The following is a 20296-nucleotide window of genomic DNA, read 5'->3' as shown; positions in this document are numbered from 1 at the left end:
TCCTTGGTGGGGTTGGTGTGCATGTCCACTTCTCAGCTTGTACACCGAGTGCCTGTGTTCCTCCTTGGGCTGGAGGCTGTAAAGGACACAGTTCCTAGGCCTGTCTAGATGGTGGGCCTGGTACTCACATATTGCAATCATTCTTTCCTTACCAGCTGAGCACAGCTCCTTGGAGAGCTTCCCTTTTGTGGATGCCAAGCGGCAGCCAGCTATGCTCCCAGATGCTTCCTACTAGGCACATGTCTTTGCTCACTGACATCAAGTAGGGGCTGCACCCCCACCTCAGAGCTAGCCACTTAGTCGTGAATGTTGGCAAGCGGCCCAAGGGAGTTTCAGGAGAGGCCAGCCATGTTTGATTTAGTCAACCTGAGAACAGCAGGTCACACCAGTTTCTCAGATCCACAGCTGCATGGAACCCAGGAGTATTGTTTCTAGGGATTCTAGAGAGATGCCCTGTCTCTGTTGATAGACCCAACCTACTGCTGTTAATTGCTAATTCCTTTTCATGTCTGTGTATGTACTCATGCTTGCTGGTGTCAGCATGGGTATTGACATGGCTCAGTGCATATGTGGAGGTCACAGCAGCCTCTGCTGTCAGTCTGTACCCCGAGATAGGGTGCATTGTTTGGCCATTGCTGATTCTTGGCAAACGGAGATGCTGGAGAGATGGCTCAGTAGAGTGCTTGCCTGGAAAGTGTGAGCTCCTGAGTTTGGTCCCAGCACCCACACAAGGAAAGGAACAGATGTGGTGGCACACATTTGTAATCTAGCACTGCAGAGGACACACTGGGGTGACTGGAGCTCAGGGGCCACCTCGGCCTGACCTGTAAGCACCAGGACAGTAAGATGATCTGCCTCAAAGACCAAGGTGGGAAGCCCCTGAGGGATGATGTCTGAGTTTGTCCTCAGGCTTCTACGTGTGCATGGTGTGTGCACTCGTACACACACACACACACACACACACACACACACACACACACACACACACACCGGAGACCATTACCACCTCATTCCCTGTGGTGAGGGACTGCCGTATCCATCCTCTGCAGCTCCCATTTTCCAATTTTAGATGCTTTTGGAGACTTTGCCTAAACTGAGCACGTCTTTCTCTTTCCCACTGCCATTCCAGAAGGCTGTCAAAGTGAAGCAGATGATGGCACCTTTGTCTTCCTAGGAGGAGGTTGTGCCTCTGCTCTGCCTGTAGGAGTATCTGAGATGAGATTTGCCTCCCTACCACAAAGGTCTTTCTCAGAGTAAAGGAGACGTGTTTAGGAAGGATGGTACACAGACACAGCCATCACTGTAAACATTTTAATCCCTACAACAAAGGTGTGTGCAAATGTGCTCAGATACAGTAGAGCTTGCTTGCTCAGCTTGGAAGACGAGCATGCATTCCTGGGAAGCAAGCAGGAGTCCTGGGTGGCCCAGAACTTGAGGGAGGAGCATATCACCTCTAAACTCTCATCCTGGACCAATGCACCATCAGGCTGTTGCTAGTGGCTTGCACTTCCAGCTGCGCAAAGGTAATAAAGAATGAGGCTCTTTCCATTTGGACTTAACCTGAATGCCTGTGGCCTGATGGCCTCAGGAGCTGTGACTCAGGGCTCTCTCATGGTGACAATAATGTGTAAAATGCCAATAATTTAGCATGCAGCTGTTCTAATGTTACCAGGGCAGGAAGGAGCCAGTCATGGGCTCTACTCACTCTAATTGCTTTAAGATATAACATGGCTTTTGTGAGACATGTCCAACTCTTGTGAGGTGCTTGAGGGAGGAGGTGCAGTGCCTTCTCCTGACCCCCACTATGTGAGAGTTATTGAGATCAAGAACCTGAGATAAAGTTATTTTTTTCTAGAATAGCTCTCCTTTTCCCCCAGGGAGAACCATGAGGTTTTGGGGGAAGGGAGAGAGTCCACAGACATGTGTTCCACTATTGCTCATCGGAGGCACTCTGCTGGGAAGCTGTGTCATCCAGGCCCATGTCCTCCTGGCTTGCTCTCCGGCACAGCACCCCCAGGTTCTCTGCTACAGCCTCTGCCAGTCGCCGATCTCGAAGCTGCCCTTGCTCTGGGGTATCAGTGGGTTCACATGGCTCAGAGAAGTGCTTCAAAAAGGAGAGAAGCAGAGACAGTTCAGCCTATTGCTCACTGCCTGAGTGGCCTGAGTCACCTCACCCATCACCCCAATATCATAGGAACTGAGGCCGGGGTGGCTGCATGCCTTGAAGGTGGGCTCTTAAGCTGGATAGGACTGATAGGCAAACTCTGAAGTTAAGATGTGCCACCAAGCTGCTTGTCTACATGGCCTCTGAATGTGGGGCTTTGCTCAGGAGAGCTAGGCATGACCCAAATCCAAAGGGAGCCCAAGGGAGTGGCCCCATGTTTGCCTGCCGCCACCCTGCGAGCCATGGTTGGCCATATCCACCCACCCAGCCTGATGCTGCCACTGCAGGTTCAACCCAGCAGTTACACAAGAGCCTTTGGATTCTAGATGCTCGGAGTCCTAAAGACCTATCATCCTTGCTAGAGACAGAAAAGGAAAATTTGCTAGAACCCTCAAAGTACTCCTGTAGAGTAAGTTTTAGACAGATGGGAAGAGAAAAGAAGGACAGTCTGTGTCCTTTTATTGAAGGAGAAAACAAAAAGATTAAATGGTGGTTTGGCTCCTAGAGTTGCCAACATCTTCTCGTTGTCAGGAAACATGAATCTGCCCGAGCCTTACCTTAATTCACTTTTTTTCTTTCCTAACAGAGGACATAAGAGAATTCCTGAGTTCTGTCAATCTCTTTCTTTCTCCTCTAAGAATCCCAGCTAGTCATCTAATGTCAGTAGCTTGAATTCTGAGCCAGTAGCATCTTATTTGATAGACTCTCTTAAAACTCTGTTTCTGGGATGGAACCACTTGGAAGTGGTTGGTCATCTTGAAAACTAGGTGCCAATGACAATTTATTCCAGTGTCTACCCTTGCCCTTTCTTCTCCCTCAGGCCAGAGCGGCACTGGGAAAGAAGGAATCCTATTTCTATAGACTGGGCTTCTGGCTTATGGAAATAATTATGTTGGGGTACCCTGCTAACACCCATGGGGCTTGTGACCCAAAGGCTGGGGGATGCTCTTTTGTTTGCTGTAGAGCAACCTACCCTGGAAGAAGGCAAAAGTATTTGACAGGTGGGTGGGAGCCCCAGGCCCTCTGATGCCCTCCTGCCCATCCTGGGGCAGTCCTTACCCGAGTAGCATGGCCAGCAGCCCTTGCAGAAGGGCCCATCACAATGTTGACGCTGCTGGATGACTGGGTGTCACTGGTGTTGCCCCCCTCTGCAGCAGAGAGTCCAGATATGACAAGTGCACTGGAGAAGCTCCTTTTGCCAAAGAGGAAGCTGAGAGTAGAGCTGGTTGAAGAGCCCAGGCTAGACCGAATAAGTGCCTCGGCCCGCTCTCGGACACTCAGGTGGCCTGTGGTGGTTACGGGAGGTGGCTGGGAGTGCAAGGATGCAGCCGAGGTGTGCAAGGAGAGCCGGCTGCCTGAGGGTCTCTGGGTTAGCTCGTGCACAGAGGTGGATGTCTGAAGGAAGGCTTGGTGGCTCTCTAGGATAGGACCCGAGGAGCTCAGAGTAGGTGGCCTCTGGCTTATTGCTGAGTGTGCCTGGACGGACTGGCTTCTGCCTTTCCTTCTGCCTGTAAGAGAGCAGAGCACCTGTTCAAGCCCTGGAAGAAGTACTTTATGAATATGGGGGCAGGGTTGGCCCTTTTGCATTTATGACCCACCAGTGAAGGCAACACCCTCTTGAGCCAGTCCCTCCTAAGAGCCTTACCTTGGGATAGTGGGCTTACCTCCTATGTACCACCTCCCATGAGTAAACTCACCTCCCATGAGTGAACTCACCTCCCATGGCTGAGCTCACCTCCCATGGCTGAGCTCACCTCCCATGGCTGAGCTCACCTCCCATGGCTGAGCTCACCTCCCATGAGTGAATTCACCTACCATGACTGCCCCACCCTGGCTTTGCATTAAAGACCACAGCTTCAAGACATGAACTTTCTGAAAACATTTCCAATACAAATCATCAGAATACTTTTATATGTGTGGTTTAATTTCAGGGGACCACAGAAGCAATGCAGGTATATCACCAGACATTATTCCATCATTTAAAATATAGTGTTTATTGTGTTCAATGAAATCGTTTTGTATGTGTATATGTATCTGTGTGTGTGTGTGTACGTGTGTGTGTGTGCACTTGAGTGTGGCGCCCTTGGAGACCAGAAGTATTAGATGCCCTGGGGCTGAAGTTATAGGCAATTGTAAGCTGCCTGATGTGGGAATGAAACTCTGGTCCTCTGTAAAAGCAGTAAGTGCTCTTAACCACCAAGCCATCTGTACTAGGGTTTCTATTACTGTGAAGACACCATGACCACAGCAACTCTTATAAAGGAAAACATTTAATGGGGGGAGGTGGCTTACAATTTCAGAGGTTTAGTCCATTATCATCATGGCATGACATGGTGGTGTGCAGCCAGACATGGTGATGGAGGAGCTGAGAGTTCTACATCTTGACCCACAGGCAACAGGAAGCAAACTGAGTCTACATTGAGCATAGCTTGAGGACAGGAGACCTCAAAGCCCACCCCCATAGTGACACACTTCCTCCAACAAGGCCACACCTACTCTAACAAAGCCATACCTCCCAATAGTGCCATTCCCTATGAGCTTATGGGGTCCAATTACATTCAAATTACCGCATCATCTCTCCAGACTCTAATGAAATCTTTTTAATGTTGTATATGGCTATTGTCTTTAGCTTTCCAGGAAACTAATACCAAACCAAGAGAGTGGAATTTATGCTGTGGTTCAATAATACAATACAGTGGGGGGTAACATCTCACAGTAACTAGACAGAAGAGTCTAAAGTTGTCTAACATTGAAATGACAGATGTGGAAGGGCTGCAAATACTAGTTACCTGATTTGATCACCTCCCAATGTTGGCACACATCAGTTTCATTCTGTGCCTCATAAATGTGGGCCAATTAAGAAAAAAATTTAGATCTTGAAAACAGAGCACTAATGCCACAGGTGGCCAGGACACCAATATCTGTGTAGTGTGTGGGTATCTGCTCTGCCTGTGCCCAAGAAAGCCAAGTCCACCCAAAGAGACTGGAACAGGTGGGAGCTGACCAAACCACCTAGGCCTCCCATTGATACCATTTTGGACACAATGATGATGGTGTACTCATTTCCAAAGGGTATTCACTGTGACCTGAATGCGTTTCCTCTATCCATAGGTAATGGGGAGACTCAACTTGAGGCTCTGCATGGGGTACCCAGAACTGGTGCTGGACTCTCTGGACTGAGTGGCATGGAGCCTCTCTGTCTTGGGCACAGGGGAATGGCCTTGGGCCTGAAGGTCCCTGTTGGGAAGGCAGTCAAATATAAGGGGGGGGACTCGAACAAATCAGCATTTGAGCAAGGATAGTGCCTTGCTTAGCTAGAATCCGGAAAGGCCAAACTTCTGTGATTTCTAAAGCTGATCTCTGTCAAAGCCTTCCACAGCCATCTGCCCACAAGTCAGTGTTCTCCACTGGCACTAGGCAGGGCCTTTGACCCATCCCAAGGACAAAGGGAGAGGTGGCTACAGTATCAAAGAGAGCTACCTATACCATAGTCCATGCAAGACAAGGGACTGCCCCAGTTCTGCAGTTTCAGCTACTATGTGTGTGTGTGTGTGTGTGTGTGTGTGTGTGTGTGTGTACACAATGTGTTCACATATGTGTGACTCTGTGTGGAGGCCAGAGGCTGATGTTAGATGTCATCCTCTACCACTCTCTATTCTGTGTGTTTTGAACATGGTCTCTCACTGAACCTGTAGCTGCAAATTAAGCAGTGAGCTCCAGGCATCTTTTTCTCTGCCCTACTCACAGTGCTGGGATTATGGGCTGACATTGCTCCCAGCTTTTACATGGGTGCTGAGGATCTGAACTCAGGTCTCCAGATTTATGCAGCAAGCATTGTACAGACTGATCCATCTCCTCAATCACTCCTCAGATATTCTTTCAGGTTTTTTTGTTGTTGTTGTTGTTGTTGCTCTGCCCCCCCCCCATTTTAATTTTACAAATTAAACAGCACTAAGAAAGCTGTGTTAAAATCATCTGTGCTGCTCAGACTCATTATTTTACAATTAACTTATTTTTCCAATAACTGCATTATCAAATCATGAGCATTTCTAGGGAAAACCTCCAGACCTGGGTGGAAACATAATGTAAATTACGTTCCTTGGTTCATTATTTTTTCTTTGTCTTTGATCATTAGCTGGAAGGATGAGAGCCCTTAGAAGCAACCCTTCTCTCTGGTGTGCGATTCAGTCTAGTGACGAGTTTCTATCTACTTGTGGTGGTTTCTATCTACTCACTGCTAGGCCAGTTCTGCTTGGCTGTGACATGTACTGTTGAGTACAAAGAGACGACTGTGGGTTGTTGGGAACTTTGTGAGGCTGGCACATGGAGCTCCTGGCAGTGGGTATGAGTGTGAAATACCCAGCAAGCCAGCAGAGGCTGCTCAGTGGGATGGCCTGGGATGGCCTGCGTATTAGGATTCTGACCAGACACCAGTCCTCTGGGATTCTGGCAAAGGATCAGAACTGGAATGGATGATGAGAACCAAGGCAAGGAGCAGAGACAGGGTGCGGCAGTGATGGGGGTGAGCTCAGTGGTACATGAGAGGTGAGCCCTGTCAGTCAGGAGTGGTACAAGGTCCTGTTAGAATTGCACACTCACTACTGCTGAGTGACTCCTACCTTGCCCTTCCCAAAGGTAGGTCCCCCACCCTTGAGGGGCCTCATGCCTAGCTATCACATGACAACTGGCACTTCTGGTCTGGTTTGGATGAGAACTGCCTTCTCCAAGCTCATGTGTGGCATCCAGTTGGTGGTGTTCTTTTAGGAGGCTCTGAAACCTTGCAGTGGTGGCACCTTCCTGGGAGAAGTATGGTGTTTATAGCCCACCCACGCTTCCCCCTGAGCACAGTCTGCTATTGTGATGACCAAATTCAGAATCCCATCTACAGACTGAGCTTGCGCCAGCCGCCATGCCTTCCCCACCATAATGGACTCTATACCCTGACTTAAGTCACCCAGGCTGCTCTGTGAAGATCATGAACTTGTGATGTGGAGGGTGACAGAAGTTTCTGGAGGGTGTCAGAAAGCCAAAGAGAACCATAGCCAGAAGCTCTTCTTTCTTGGAATGGGGGAGGGGCATATCTCCTCTCTTCCTTTCTTCTCCCAGTCTGCTGGGCATGGGCTCAGGCTCTGCTTGGGTGCCTTGCTCAACTCTGGTGCCTGCTTCCCTTGGCACAGCATTTTGTCAGGATAGGGAGGGGGTCTTGGCTATCTGCCATGTTCCTGTCCCCATTCCTGTCCACAGTGGGGAAGGGGCTGCCTCAGAAGGAATAAAGTGTCAGTTCTACCCACCAAAAGGAAGTGGGCCCCTTGCCAGCCAGGGGACAGGACAAGGCTGTGGCTGGTGGGGATGTAGCCAGAGGTACAGATGGAATGCTGGGAGTATATAGGTTTCCTGGGGTTCAACCCTGTCAGGGCTAGGACAGGGTAGCAGCTGAAGGAAGACCACAGTGGTTAGGATTGGAGGTTCAGGCCTATCTTTCCTCATCTGAATCCCAGGTTGGCTGCTCACTGACTGGGAATCTTGACTTGCCTCTCTGTGCCCCTGTGTCTCCATTGGGGAAGGGAAGACAGGGCACCCCTAAGAGCCTAGAGCCATGGAGGTATAAAGGAACCTGTATAAGTACAGCCCTCATGTGGTGTCCAAAGAACAGCCCTGTGCACACAACCTCTGCAGCAAGGTGCGGTGGTCACATGGGATGCAGAATGAATGAGGAGAGCATTACAAGCTAGGTTAGGGCTAGGAGACCCTCACCCAGGACTGATTAGGTTCAAGGGCTGGGAGCCCAGGAAATGGGATATTTTGCCAGCATACCTCATTCACTTAGAAGTTCAGACCTAGACTGGACTTTGTATGAGAGTTTTAAGAAGCAATAATGAAAAATCAAGGCCTGGTTTAGCTTTTTAAATATCTTGTACCAACATGGGCCCTCAGCATCCTGCACCTCTCCCCTGTGGATCTGGTTGTTAGTGGCAGGGACCCCAATGCCATGGCCTGGGTCTTGAATAAAGCACAGCATCTGGATTCTCTGGCCTCTGTTCTGAAAAGGCAGAAAGTGTTCACCAGGAAGGGACCTGTCAGGACCTCTGACACACTCTGTCCTCTCTATCCTTGCTCTGGCCAGATATGTCAGCAGGTGTTCACGTGCTTTCCCATCTGGAAGATCACCTGTGTGTTCATGTACTTTCCCATCTGGAAGATCACCTGTGTGTTCACACGCTTTCCCATCTGGAAGATCACTTGTGTGTACCTGGAATGTTTGTTCCATCATAGCAGAGGCTATGGCAGCAATGAGGACCACAGGCCTCAGGTGCTGTGCTGGGCTCAGAGAGACAGCAGCTGGTAGGAGGGAAGGGCTATGTTCCCTTCCAAGCAGCTGACTTGCATTTCCCCTCTCTACCCAGTGCCTGCTCACCTGCTTTACTCCATGCTGTCAATCACCTATCTGCCTATCTTCCTGTTATCCACTGTCTATCTCCTCTCTCTATAGTCCCCACCTCTCACTTCCCTCATCCATCTGTTATGTACCTGTTATCTATCTATCTATCTATCTATCTATCTATCTATCTATCTATCTATCTATCTCTCCAGCCATCATCTATTTCTATGTATAATGTATCTATTATCTATCATCTCTCTGTGTAAATCTCTCTCCCTACAAATATATGTATGTATATAATTTCTCTAGCTATCTAATATATACATATTGTCTATTGATGTATATGTCATCTAGACTACCTATTACTACCTGTAATGCTTAAATACCTACCTATCTTGTCAACTATCTCCATCTAAGTATCTATCTATCTATCTATCTATCTATCTATCTATCTATCTATCTATCTATTACCACATCTATCTACCTACTATATCTATCTATCATCTACCTCTTATCTATGATATCCATACATCTATGATCTTCCAATCATCTGTCTATCATCTATTATCTATCAATCATTTATCTGTTTATCAGTTCAGGCATCACCCCACCCCCAGCCAACCAGTCACATTTATATAATCTTACATTTTGTGCCCCCATCCATGCCTTCCTCTGGGTACTCTCAGGAGGTAGGACTGCCCTCCTGGCCCCTCCTGGCCCCTCTAGTGCAGAGCTACAGGCGAAGCATGCACAGGGATGCTTGTTACATGCTTTTGAGAAGTTGAAGAAAGAGAAGCGGAGGGCAAAAGCTGGAAGCACTGACAGGCTGCCCAGGGCAGAGCCCTGGAACATCAGAAACCAGGCTAGAGCATCTGTCTCCCTAGGCTGTGTCCTCTGTGAGCCCCTGGCCCCTCCTTTCCTGGCCAGCATTAGAGTCTTGTCCATCTGGTAGAGTGTACTCCATGGCTATGAGAAATAGGGTTTTGAGCTTTAGACTCAGCTCACCCCTTCATCTGCCCACTCTGCTTGCATCCTTCTACCCTCATTCTTTTTGGAATGCTGGTGGTCACAGAGCATGTGAGAAGATGCAGAGGACTGGCTACAGACAGAGAAGGACACTATGTAGGTCTGTGGCTGCAGCATGACATGCCCAGGATGTAAATGGGGGAACAGCGCTGAGAAGGACAGAGGGAATGGGGTGTCTGATGGTCGGGGAGACAGACAGACAAATGGTGCCTGAGGTAATGGACACATAGATGGATGAATGCCCAAAGCTAGACCTAGCCAGCCAGCGGGCATCACGAGTAACTCTTTTCTGGCAGCCATAGCCACTAACCTTAAGCTCCTTGATTGGAGCAAAGAGGCCCTGGAGATTAGAAAATACATTCCATGATGTTGGACCTGTGGCCCTGGGCACTCACCTGCCCTATGACCCCCTCCGCGGGGCGAGGCCCCTTGCTGGGTGCCTCCATTCCTGGGTTGTTCCATGCTGCTGTCCCGGCTCTCTCCATTAGGGGCATTACTGTCACCTGCTGATGGTACGGCTCCGCCATCTACATCTTCGATGTTGCCACCAGTGCTCTGGCCCACACTGCAGTCCTTCCTCATCCTGTGGGAGGGGCGGGAGCTTTAGGGTCTCACTGACACATCTCTCACATGCCACACAGTGACATCAGTTGAGGACAGGGATCTCATAAGATTGTGCTGCCAGGTGATGTGTAGCTGGCTTGCTTTGTGCAGCTCTGATGTTCTTATCCATGCATTCTGCAGGCTGGTTCCCCGCTGTGTCACCGAACTTACACTGCTGACCTCCGACCCTAGCAATGAGTGAACTGGGTGGAAGGGCACTCCCCTTAGTGGACAGCGCCCCAGAGTACAAGTGAGAAAGGGGCTCAGTGCCGAATAAACAAGTAAGCATGGCAGAATGAAGAAGCACCCGTCTGAACCATCCATGAGAACCCACCAGGAATGCTGTCACACTCCCGCGAAGCTTAGGAAGCCCCCAGCAACAGAGGCTCATTACTGAGAGAGGAAGAAGACGGCACTGAATGACAGGTCTGAAGCTTCACTGGTTCTCTCCAGCAGCCAAGTAGTTAAAACCCCCAGGAGAGCTGGGGAGATGGCTCAGTCTGTCAAGTGAACAGTGCCAGCCTGAGGCCCTGAGTACAGCCTGAGGATCCCCTGTGAAAACATTGGGTATGGTGGTGTGCCCTTATAATCTCAGTGCTGGGGAGGTGGAGACAGATCCCTGGAGCTTACTGACCAGCCAGGCTAGTCTGATTGGTGGGTTCAGGGCCAGTGAGAGACCTTGAATTAAAAAATGAATGCTGGCAAGATGAAAAAGGGACTACACAAAGTTGGCCTCTCAGTTCCACATGTGTGGGTATGTCAGTCAACACACACACACACACACACACACACACACACACACACACACACACACACACGGTGAATGATGCCTGAAGAATGATACCCAAGGTTGTCCTTTGGCTTCCATACTTACCTGCACATGGACACATACTCACACTTAAACACACACATGCACATTGGTACACACATGAACATACACACAAACAAAATAAATTTTAAAAAGTGCCCACTATCCCTCAGACCAGTTAGAGGGTAGATATAACCTGGGCCCGAGAATGGGGAAAATGACTCTGTGTATATGACATTCCCTATTGATTCACTCTGAGGCCACTTGCTGGACACATGACCTGCTGAAGGTCAGTTGGGTCAATTGGGCACTGCAGGTTGACTAATGTGAGACAACGGTAATCATCATCATCATGCTGCCCAGAGCTCCAGAGAGCTCAGCTCCACACCTTCCTCCCCGGTGCCCAGGCAGAGGCCTCTGGGAAGTCTTACCTTAGCCACCTGGTCTGGAACCATGTCCTCATACGGTTCAGTGTGACGGGCCCACCCCAGACGCTCTGCAGCTGCTTGTGGGTGCCCAGGTAGGATGTGGTCAGCGGGGAGACATACATGGGGTATCCCAGTGGCTGGTCGCAGGAGGAGTTGATGAGATTGCGCAGGACCTGCTTGTTGTTCTGGATGCTTCCACGCTCTGGGTTGCGGTTGCGCAGGAAGATGAGTTCCTGCTGCTGCCCTGCCCAGAGTCCTCGCACACACTCCTTATTCACCTGTAAGCAGGGGTGGGGGTTGGTAGAAGCACAGGGACCCTGGCTGTCAGTCTGGGTTTAGCCCATGGAGAGTGGGTGTGGTTCCAGGACAGGGAGTCTGGGGATGTAACAACTCAGTCTAAGGCCCTTGTCTCAGTCCTGAAAATGATGTCATACTCATGGTGTGGGGAAACTGAGGGAACATAAGAAGGAAGTAAGATTTTTCTCTTAGCCCTGTGCAAAGCTGGGTCATGGGGAAGAGGGCTCTTCCACCCAGGAGCAGGCAATCAGAGAAAAGTCTGCAACTTTGAAGGAGGCATGTCCAACTTGCAGCCCATGGGCCAAAGGTTCTAAATCATAAATTACTTAAAACATCAAGAAACGTAAAACAAAACAAAAGAAAACCCTCCGGTGAGTTTGGTGAAGCTTTTGCACACATTGGTTCTCCAAGGAGGGAGATGACTCCATACATTGACCATGGCTTTCAGGCTGCATCTCTGGCCAGCCTCTGATGCCTGGCTAGCGCTCCTCTGACTTAGGGACCAGTTGTGCCAACTGCCTTCTCTTTCCTCCTGTTCCTCAGTTGGAGACCAAGGCACGTGACCTACCTTGATGACCTTGAAGCTCAGGAAACCCCTGTGGAGCATGATGACCTTGTACTCATCAGCACCCTCGTCCACCACGTGCCTCAGAGTCAACAGCTCCTCCTTGTTGGACAGCACAGCGCTCCTCCAGGCTGGGTCTCCCTCGTGGCAGATCACGACCTTCTTCTCAAAGGACTGGATGGCCTCATAGAGAACTGCCGGGTCTTCATATTCATCAGGGCAGGTGAACTGGTCCTGGTGGGGAGAGCCCAAGTGGGCTCAGTGAGGCCAGAGCTGCTGGTCTGGGCAAGGGCAGAGGGGGACTTGCAGTGGCCTCTAGGGCCACACGCTCTCCTTGTTTTCCTCCCTCAGCCCCCCAGCCCCTACCCCATCACTGAATCCTAAGCTGGGCACAGAGGGCAGCTCAACTCATTGTCCCTAACCAGATGGAGCATGCCTAGGAAAGAGCTGCATTTCTCAGACCTCTGTGACATTTAGGTCAATCCCCCTCTTCCTTGTGAACCTCCTCCTATGTGCTCCTGGGAGAAGAAGGCCATTAGCCAATATCAAGTTTATTCAGACCACCCCAAAGTACTGAATAATTTCTGAGGCTCTCCAGAAAAGAGGTACCAGATTTTGTTGGTTTTGTTTGTTGCTTATTTGTTTGTTTATTTGGGGTTTTTTTTGCTTTGTTTTGGTTTTTGGTTTTTCGAGACAGGGTTTCTCTTTGTAATAGTTCTGTCTGTTCTAAAGCTTGTTCATAGGCCAGGCTGGCCTTGAACTCACAGAGATCTGCCTGCCTCTTCTCCTGCAGTACTGGGATTAAAGGCATGTGCCCCCACTGCCCAGCTCAGAGACTATATTTTTTATTAATTCACTTTTTGTAGGGTTTTTTTTTTTTTTTTGAGACAAGGCCTCATTCTGTAGCTAAAGTTGACCTAGACTTATTTATCATTTTCATTATTATTTGAGCACGTAATATACATCAGAAAGACATGAAGACTGTGTTATTGGCTTTATCCTTCTATGTGTGCAGTGTGTGTATGACTGAATATGTAGAGACCAGAGGACAGCCTTGGATGTCCTCCTTGGTGGCTATCCACGTTGTTGTTTTGAGATAGGGTATTTCACTGGCTGGCTAGTGACCCCCAAGAGCCTCTTGTCTTCTGTCCCCAGCATTGGGATCGCAAGCAAACTAACACGCCTAGATTTTCTATCTGGGGTCTATGGTTCAAACTCATATCCTCATCTTGCACAGCAGACACATTATTGACAGAGGCCTCACCCCAGCTCACATTATTTACCTTTTTCCTCACTGGAACTCAATACTGGACACAAACAAATTAAAGGGGGAAGTGTTCTATTTCAGCCACAGTGAAGAGGATTATGCCATACTCCTTGGCTGAGTTGATTCTAAGCCAGTAAGGAGGCAGACCTTGGAGTGGGGCTCCATGGGAGGAGGGTGGAGGAGATGGCTGCTCTGTACAGTGGCGGGAAGTAGGTGTAAGGGGGCAGACTCTTTTTTTTTCCCCCACAATTTCAGATTAATCCTTCTTTCAGAAGTGGCTTTTTACCTGGTGCAGTTTCAGGGACATCCGGATGGCTGGAACAACAACTTTGTGCAGCAGGTCCATGTCGGCAAATACCCACTCATCTCGAGCTGTGACCCGGAAGTCACCTTTGAAGAGGGCATGCAGCCCATACAGAAATGAATCCAGGCTGCAAAACACAGTCACATCATTGTGGGATCATGCTGCACAGTGCTTATGATCACTTCATCCCCACCAGCATCTGCATCTTCTGGTTTAAGAATTATCTTCCTGGGGCTAGGAAGATAGCTCAGTTGCTACACACAAGCATGAGGGCCCAAGTTCCCAGTACCTCATAAAAAAAGTCATGTGTGGTGGTATGTGCTGGTTATCCCAGTGCTGAGGAGGCAGAGGTAGGATTGGTCCCTGATGCTGGCAGGCCACCCAACGTAGTTTAACCAGTAAACTCCAGACCGATGAAAGATGCTGTCTCAAGTAAGATAGATGGTATCTGAGTTACAAGACATATATGACCACTTGCACATGCACACATACAAACATACTCATTATCTTCCTGTATTTTAGATTGACCAGGCATGGAAAGGAAGATGACTCTGCACTTTCCCCAGAATTCCCTGGGCCCGGCCCCACAGCTAGGTGTGAAGTATGCTGGTGCCTTGGTGTACGGTCATCTCCCATCATCATAGGGAACCACTAACATGATCTCTGAATGTGAAACTGAGATCCAGCTTGGAACAGGCCAAACACATACACCAGAAAGCAAGGGCAGCAGGCTCGCCCTTCCTGGCCACCCTGGCTGTGCCACACATACCCTCCCCACACCAGGGCACCAGGGTCTTATTTCTCCTCTTGAGATTTCAGGGACATGTTAACCATAGTAGAAATTGGATTCTGCCATGATATATAGAGAGGAAAAAAAATAACCAAATGTCACCCAAGCATGGATTCTTAGATTATCAGAGCACGGCTGTTCCCTCTGCTTCATGATTAGAGAAGAAGCAGGGTGACGAAGGTCAATGTCAGTGGCTAATAGCTCTGCCAGGTTGTTCAAATTTTCACAGCATCTTAGTTAGGGTTTCTATTGCTGTGAAGAGACACCATGACCACAGCAACTCTTACAAAGGAAAATATTTAATTGGGGCTGATTTATAATTTCAGAGATTTAGTCCGTTATCATCATGGTGGGACATGGCAGCATGTAGGCAGATATGGTGCTGGGGAAGGAGCTGAGAATTCTACATCTTGCAAGCAACAGGAAGTTGTCTGTCTCACTGGGTGTGGCTTGAGCATATATGAACCCTCAAAGCCCGCCTCTGCAATGACACACTTCCTCCATCAAGACCACACCTACTGTAACAAGGGCACACCTCCTAAGAGTGTCACTCCCTTTAGGGGCCATTTTCTTTCAAAGCACCATGCATGTCCAGGTTTTCCTGCTTCGTTTCACTTCCCTGTCTTTCTCACCTGTCATTAAGTGTCACCTGAGTGAAGAACAGGGTGTCACACAAGGGATGTTGCTTAGGGCCTGGGACCTTTTCTGAGTGAACATGGTGAGTGGGCTCAGGAAAACAGTGTGTCCTGTATTCTGGGGATCGGAAGGAAAGATGGCTCTCCTCTCCTCCATTCTTATTTCTATATGGTGCCTCTCCTAGCTACCTCTAATGCTCCTGAGATGCAGGGGTGAGGCAAACATGGCCACCAGCACTGTGGACAGGGCTGGCCTGGGACAAGAGGTGCAGGACATGCACGGGAAAAGATTTTCAAGGGTTTTAATGAGAAGAGCTCTGACTCAACACAGTGCATGGGGCCTGTGTATCAGAGAAGCACGTCCGCCACTTGCTGTTGCAGCACCCTGCTATGGCAGGTGCCTCTGCTCATTTCCACCCAGAACTCTCATGAGGAAGACTCAGAGACTTTGCACTGGAACAGCCTGTGGGAAACTGGAGCCTCCAGGGCCTCCCCAGATGGGGCTGCTGGTGTGGCCGGGAGGAACCTAGAACCTTCTGGAAAGAGATCGAGGAAATAACCTTTTCCAAAGGGCTGTTTGCTCACAGAGCAAAAGCTCCCAAGGGGCTGAGAGCTGAAGCCAGCTCCTGGGAGGCAGAGAGGCCGTTGGAGCAGAGCAGAACTGCAGGAAGACTGGAACCATGAGCAGAGACTTCCCTTCATGAGTGATGCCTGCCATCGGGCTCTCCTGGGAAACATCTGAGGACGCCCCTGGTGTCGGAAAGGCACTAACCATAGAAGGGAGATGGAGTGTTACGTCATGATGGGGTGAGTGCAGGAAGGTATGGGACACCACACTGCACACTCAGTGTAAGAGGAAAAACTCCTTTTAGACATGGGAACAGGGATAGTACAACGGAAGACTTGAGGAGATCCCCCAGGCAACACCCACAGATACAAGAGCCTCAGCCTGCTGCTTGCTCAGCTGCAGGCCGTTGCTTCCTCCAGAGCCTCACTAAGACATCCAGGCTCCCATCTGAGGCCTCCACGGTCTATACTTCAGCTGTTGATTCTCTTTTCGGAGAAAACGACACATGGCAATACACACAGGTGCTTTATTAAAGTGACCCTCCACGTGAGCCAGAGCCCAGGTGAGAACCCCTCCAGCCTGGGGAGTCACCCTTGACCTCACACATGGAGGAGTTCTAATGGGAGGTGTTTCATAACTGGCCTTTCCCCCTGGAGGGAATAAAGAGGAAGATGATATCCAGCAGGCAGCCTGCAGTAAAGCAGGGCAGAGTGGAGGGCAAGGAGAGTGGAAGCCTCCTGAATGCCTGCTGTGCATTTGGATTTGGAGCTTCGCTGGGCTCTGTCCTCTTAAGCCTCTATTGAGAAGCCAGTGTGATCATATGCAGGTTATGATCCCTGAGCTGGGAGGCAGAGAAAGGTGGATCCCTGGGGCTCCCTGGGCAGCCCAGCCCACAGGGAGAGGCCCAAGCCACAGAAAGTAGTTGTTTCTAAAACAAAGGTGGATGGTGCCTGATGAATGATATCTGAAGTTGTTCCCTGGCTTCCACACACGTGCACACTTAACAGGCACATGAACACACACACACACACACACACACACACACACACACACACACACACACACACACACTGACTAGACTGAGAAGTGACACACTCCCACCCAGCTGCATCTGGGCTGCCACTACTGTGAGAGAGTGACACACAGCACAACCAAAGTTGTCTGTCTCAGAGACTAAGCCCCATCTGAAGCCCACCAAGGAGGTGGGCAAGCCAGGCTATCTCATCATGGTGCCAGGATGCTGGGGGCATCAGCAGAGAGAGAGATTAGCTGTGTCCAGACAGGGACAGCAGGAAAGATACATCTGGCTCTGTCCCCACCCCTTTCTGCCACTAGCTCCTTTTCCTGTCTGACCAGCTCCACCACACCCTTCACATCACAATGACTTTGAAACCGTGAGCCAAAATAAACCTTTTCTTCTTTGAACTTGCTCTCCCAGGTGCTCCAATCAGAGAGCAAAAACTCACACAATCCCTGACCAACCCGGCTTGCCTGTCACCTGTGACCTCTCCATGGTGGCTCTCAATCAACTGGGCCCACAGGGGACATCTGTCCATGCCTGGGGACAATTTTGATGTCACAACTGATACAGGGACACTGGATAGAGTCTGGGGTGCAAAATCAACTCAGAAGAGCCACCCAAGGAACTGCTAGAGCTCCAATGTTGAAAGCCCCCAGATGCATTGGGAAAAGAGACCAGCACTGGAGTGGGGGTCATCTAGTATCAGGCAAGAGATCACTGCCTCGGGTTTGTATGGTAGACTTTGGGGAAAACAACTTTGCCACAGGAATCATTTCTGCAGGACTCTTCATGGTGTGCCCAGCACAGACTGACTTCTTCTGCATTCCAAACATGCTGCCACCCTCCACACTGCTACATCTTGCTTTGCAAGAGCAGTGCAGCTAGTGAGGGGCACCCAATGAGGTGATTCACCACTGCATCAGCATGGGGATACCCAGTGCTCAAGATGTCAGCCTCTGTCACCAAACTCGGATTGGACAAGAGACCCGCCATAGGTTCCTAGCAAGCTCTCTTCCTGTGTCCCTTTCCCCTCTGGGACATCCACAGAAAAGGCTTTACTGTCACAGACACTTTTGTGGCACACCAGTTCCCCAAACACAAAGGGCCAGATGACCACTGCCACCTCATAGGCATTTTGATCACAGTGACAAAACAAACAAACAAAAAAAACAAAAACAAAAAACAAAAAAACAAAAACAAAAACCAACCAACCAAAGAAATAAAAAACCCTAACACAGTTCCTGAGCAGCCTGACCCTGTTTTGATCTGTCGCTTTCCATGTGCTCTCAACTATTGCCATCAGGGATGTGTTGGAGCCTGTTGGGTCCTAAAGTCAAACTATTCCCATGGGGAAGCCTGGCTTATTCCTAGGTGGTACAGAATGGCCTGTTGTTCCTCCAGGGCCGGTGCCTCCCTGGGAGGGAAGAGTTGTGATCCAGAAACTCTACTCCCCACATCCCTCTGTCTCTGCCTCCCAGCACTGGGATCTCAGGTGTGCATGATACCGTACTCAGGTTTTGAAGTGGGTAAGGGGATCTGAACTCAGGTCCCCATGCTTGAACAGCAAGCACTTTACCCCAAACCATATCCCCACACCTTATATTTCATTGTGAGTTAGAGAGCTACTGACAGGTTGAGGACAGTTCCCAGTGAGTGCCTATGTCAGCATTCATGTTGTCCTATGGGTCAGGTGGCAGAAGTTGAGAGATGCGGGTATGTCCTAGCGACCCGGACACGGAGGGTGCATGCTGGTAGCTATGACATGGAAAGGATCCACGTGGGCAGGAGAAGACATGGTGCCATTCCAAATGGCACAACATTCCTGAGCTCAGACAGTAAGTGAGCCGCCGCATCGTTAAAGCCCAGGCAGCTTCTAGCACCACAGTCTGGCACAGGACATGGCGACGCAGAAGCTAAGCAGGGGGGAGGAAGTGGTAGACACTGGATGAGCTGAGTAGCTCCGGGGCTCTTTCCTTTTCTCCTTCCTTCCTCCTGATTTCCCTTCAGTGCTGGGAACAGAAACTAGGTTCCCATACATGCTAGGCAAGTACTTGACCATGAGCTCTACCTGTAGCCCTATTTTCCTCCTGTCTTTTAAACTCAAATGTTCCATCATGTACCAAGATTCTGATTTCAGCTAACAGTCGGGAGCTTGCATCCTCCCACCCTACCTCCCCTCATTGGTTTCTCTAGTGCTGAGTACCAAAGATGAAACCACACAATAGCCATTGATGTCCAGTGACTGAGGGGTTGGATGTCACTAGTTAGAGCATCTTAGCTGGAAGAGAGGGGACAGCAGGGCCCAGGCACAGCTTGTCTGTGACAGACCCTGCTCAGGGGACAGAGGGTGAAAGGGGCCCAGGGAAAAGTGATGGGGATGAACCTTTCCCAAGTAACAACTTTGCTAGGCACCTGGAAAACAGCCATAAGGAGGCTTACAACCATTTTATTTGAAGACAGGGTCTCATGTATCTCAGGCTGGCTTGAACTCACTATGTAGCTAAGGATGACCTTAAACTTCTGACCCTCTGCTTCTACCTCTAGAGTGCAGAAACTACAGGTGTATGTCACCATGCAGGCCTTATGCAGTGCTGGCTGTTGAACCCAGGGCTTCAGGAACACTAGGTAAGCCTTGTACCTATATTCTTAACCCAACCCATACAACCTGAAAGATCCGAGACCTGGGATCTCTGGGTTCCAACTTCCCATATTAATATTTCCAAATACAACAGTCTCAAGTTTACGACAAGAAACATTTTGCAGACCCAACCTGATTCCTGAGAAAGACGCATCTGAAAGACTTGCCAGCAGTTTTGAAGGAAAGAAAATGACTGACAGGTTCCATCAGACACAAACCCAGGCACGTGCACAAGACTAAAACATCCCAGCTGTCTCCTAGGTACCTCATGGCCATATTGTGTGCTGCTGTTCCCAGAGCTCGCCTTCCCAGAATGCACAGGGCAAAGGAAAGTGTCACCAGAGGCGAGTCTTCATCACTGTCCACAGGTTCCAGGGTCTTGGAGAGCTGGAAGAACAAGGATGTGAACCCAGCTGTCACCCAGGCTTTCACAAGTGCAGCTGAAGCAGGCTTGTAGGGGGACACTGTAGCCAACCAGGCACCTCTGAAGTGACACCAGAGAGCGGAGTCTTTGGCTGCCCATGGCAGTCTCTCTTATGGTTGGACATGGGAAGATATGCATGGGAAAAGCACAGTTTTACTTTGCTAAACGCTGTCATGATGTTTCTGACAGGAGGCAATTAGAGGGAGAAAGGTGTTATTCTGGCCCACAGAAGAGGCACAGTCCATCATGGTGGAGGAGGCATGGCACCAGGAGGAGGAAGAGGAGGTGACTGGTCACGTGAGCAGTCAGGAAGCAGAACATGAACAGGATGATGTAGGTCTAGGTCATAAAGCCTCAAAGCCTTTGTAGTGATTTCCAT

At 49.6% G+C, this 20296-nt stretch overlaps 2 protein-coding genes across 4 annotated transcripts in view; one reads left to right on the top strand and one right to left on the bottom strand.

Moving 5' to 3' along the window:
- Positions 1-12901, top strand: part of Ntpcr (nucleoside-triphosphatase, cancer-related) — a 33149-nt gene extending 20248 nt beyond the window's left edge. The window contains exons 6-7 of the transcript XR_004944954.1: positions 10314-10598; positions 12249-12901. The gene's annotated coding sequence lies outside the window, so the exon portion shown is untranslated. The remainder of the gene's footprint in view (positions 1-10313; positions 10599-12248) is intronic.
- Positions 1298-20296, bottom strand: part of Pcnx2 (pecanex 2) — a 163834-nt gene continuing 144835 nt past the window's right edge. For all 3 annotated transcript variants that reach the window (XM_036186896.1, XM_036186897.1, XM_036186898.1), the window contains exons 28-34: positions 19759-19880; positions 13824-13968; positions 12274-12504; positions 11412-11686; positions 9965-10152; positions 3224-3672; positions 1298-2104 (exon numbers count right to left, since the gene is read on the bottom strand). In XM_036186896.1, the coding sequence (XP_036042789.1) occupies positions 1931-2104; positions 3224-3672; positions 9965-10152; positions 11412-11686; positions 12274-12504; positions 13824-13968; positions 19759-19880 (1584 nt within the window). In that variant the 3' untranslated portion in view covers positions 1298-1930. The remainder of the gene's footprint in view (positions 2105-3223; positions 3673-9964; positions 10153-11411; positions 11687-12273; positions 12505-13823; positions 13969-19758; positions 19881-20296) is intronic.

The sequence above is a fragment of the Onychomys torridus genome, chromosome 5 (genome assembly GCF_903995425.1).
Source record: "Onychomys torridus chromosome 5, mOncTor1.1, whole genome shotgun sequence".
NCBI classification, from domain to species: Eukaryota; Metazoa; Chordata; class Mammalia; order Rodentia; family Cricetidae; genus Onychomys; species Onychomys torridus.
This window is presented reverse-complemented; position numbering and strand designations above follow the sequence as displayed.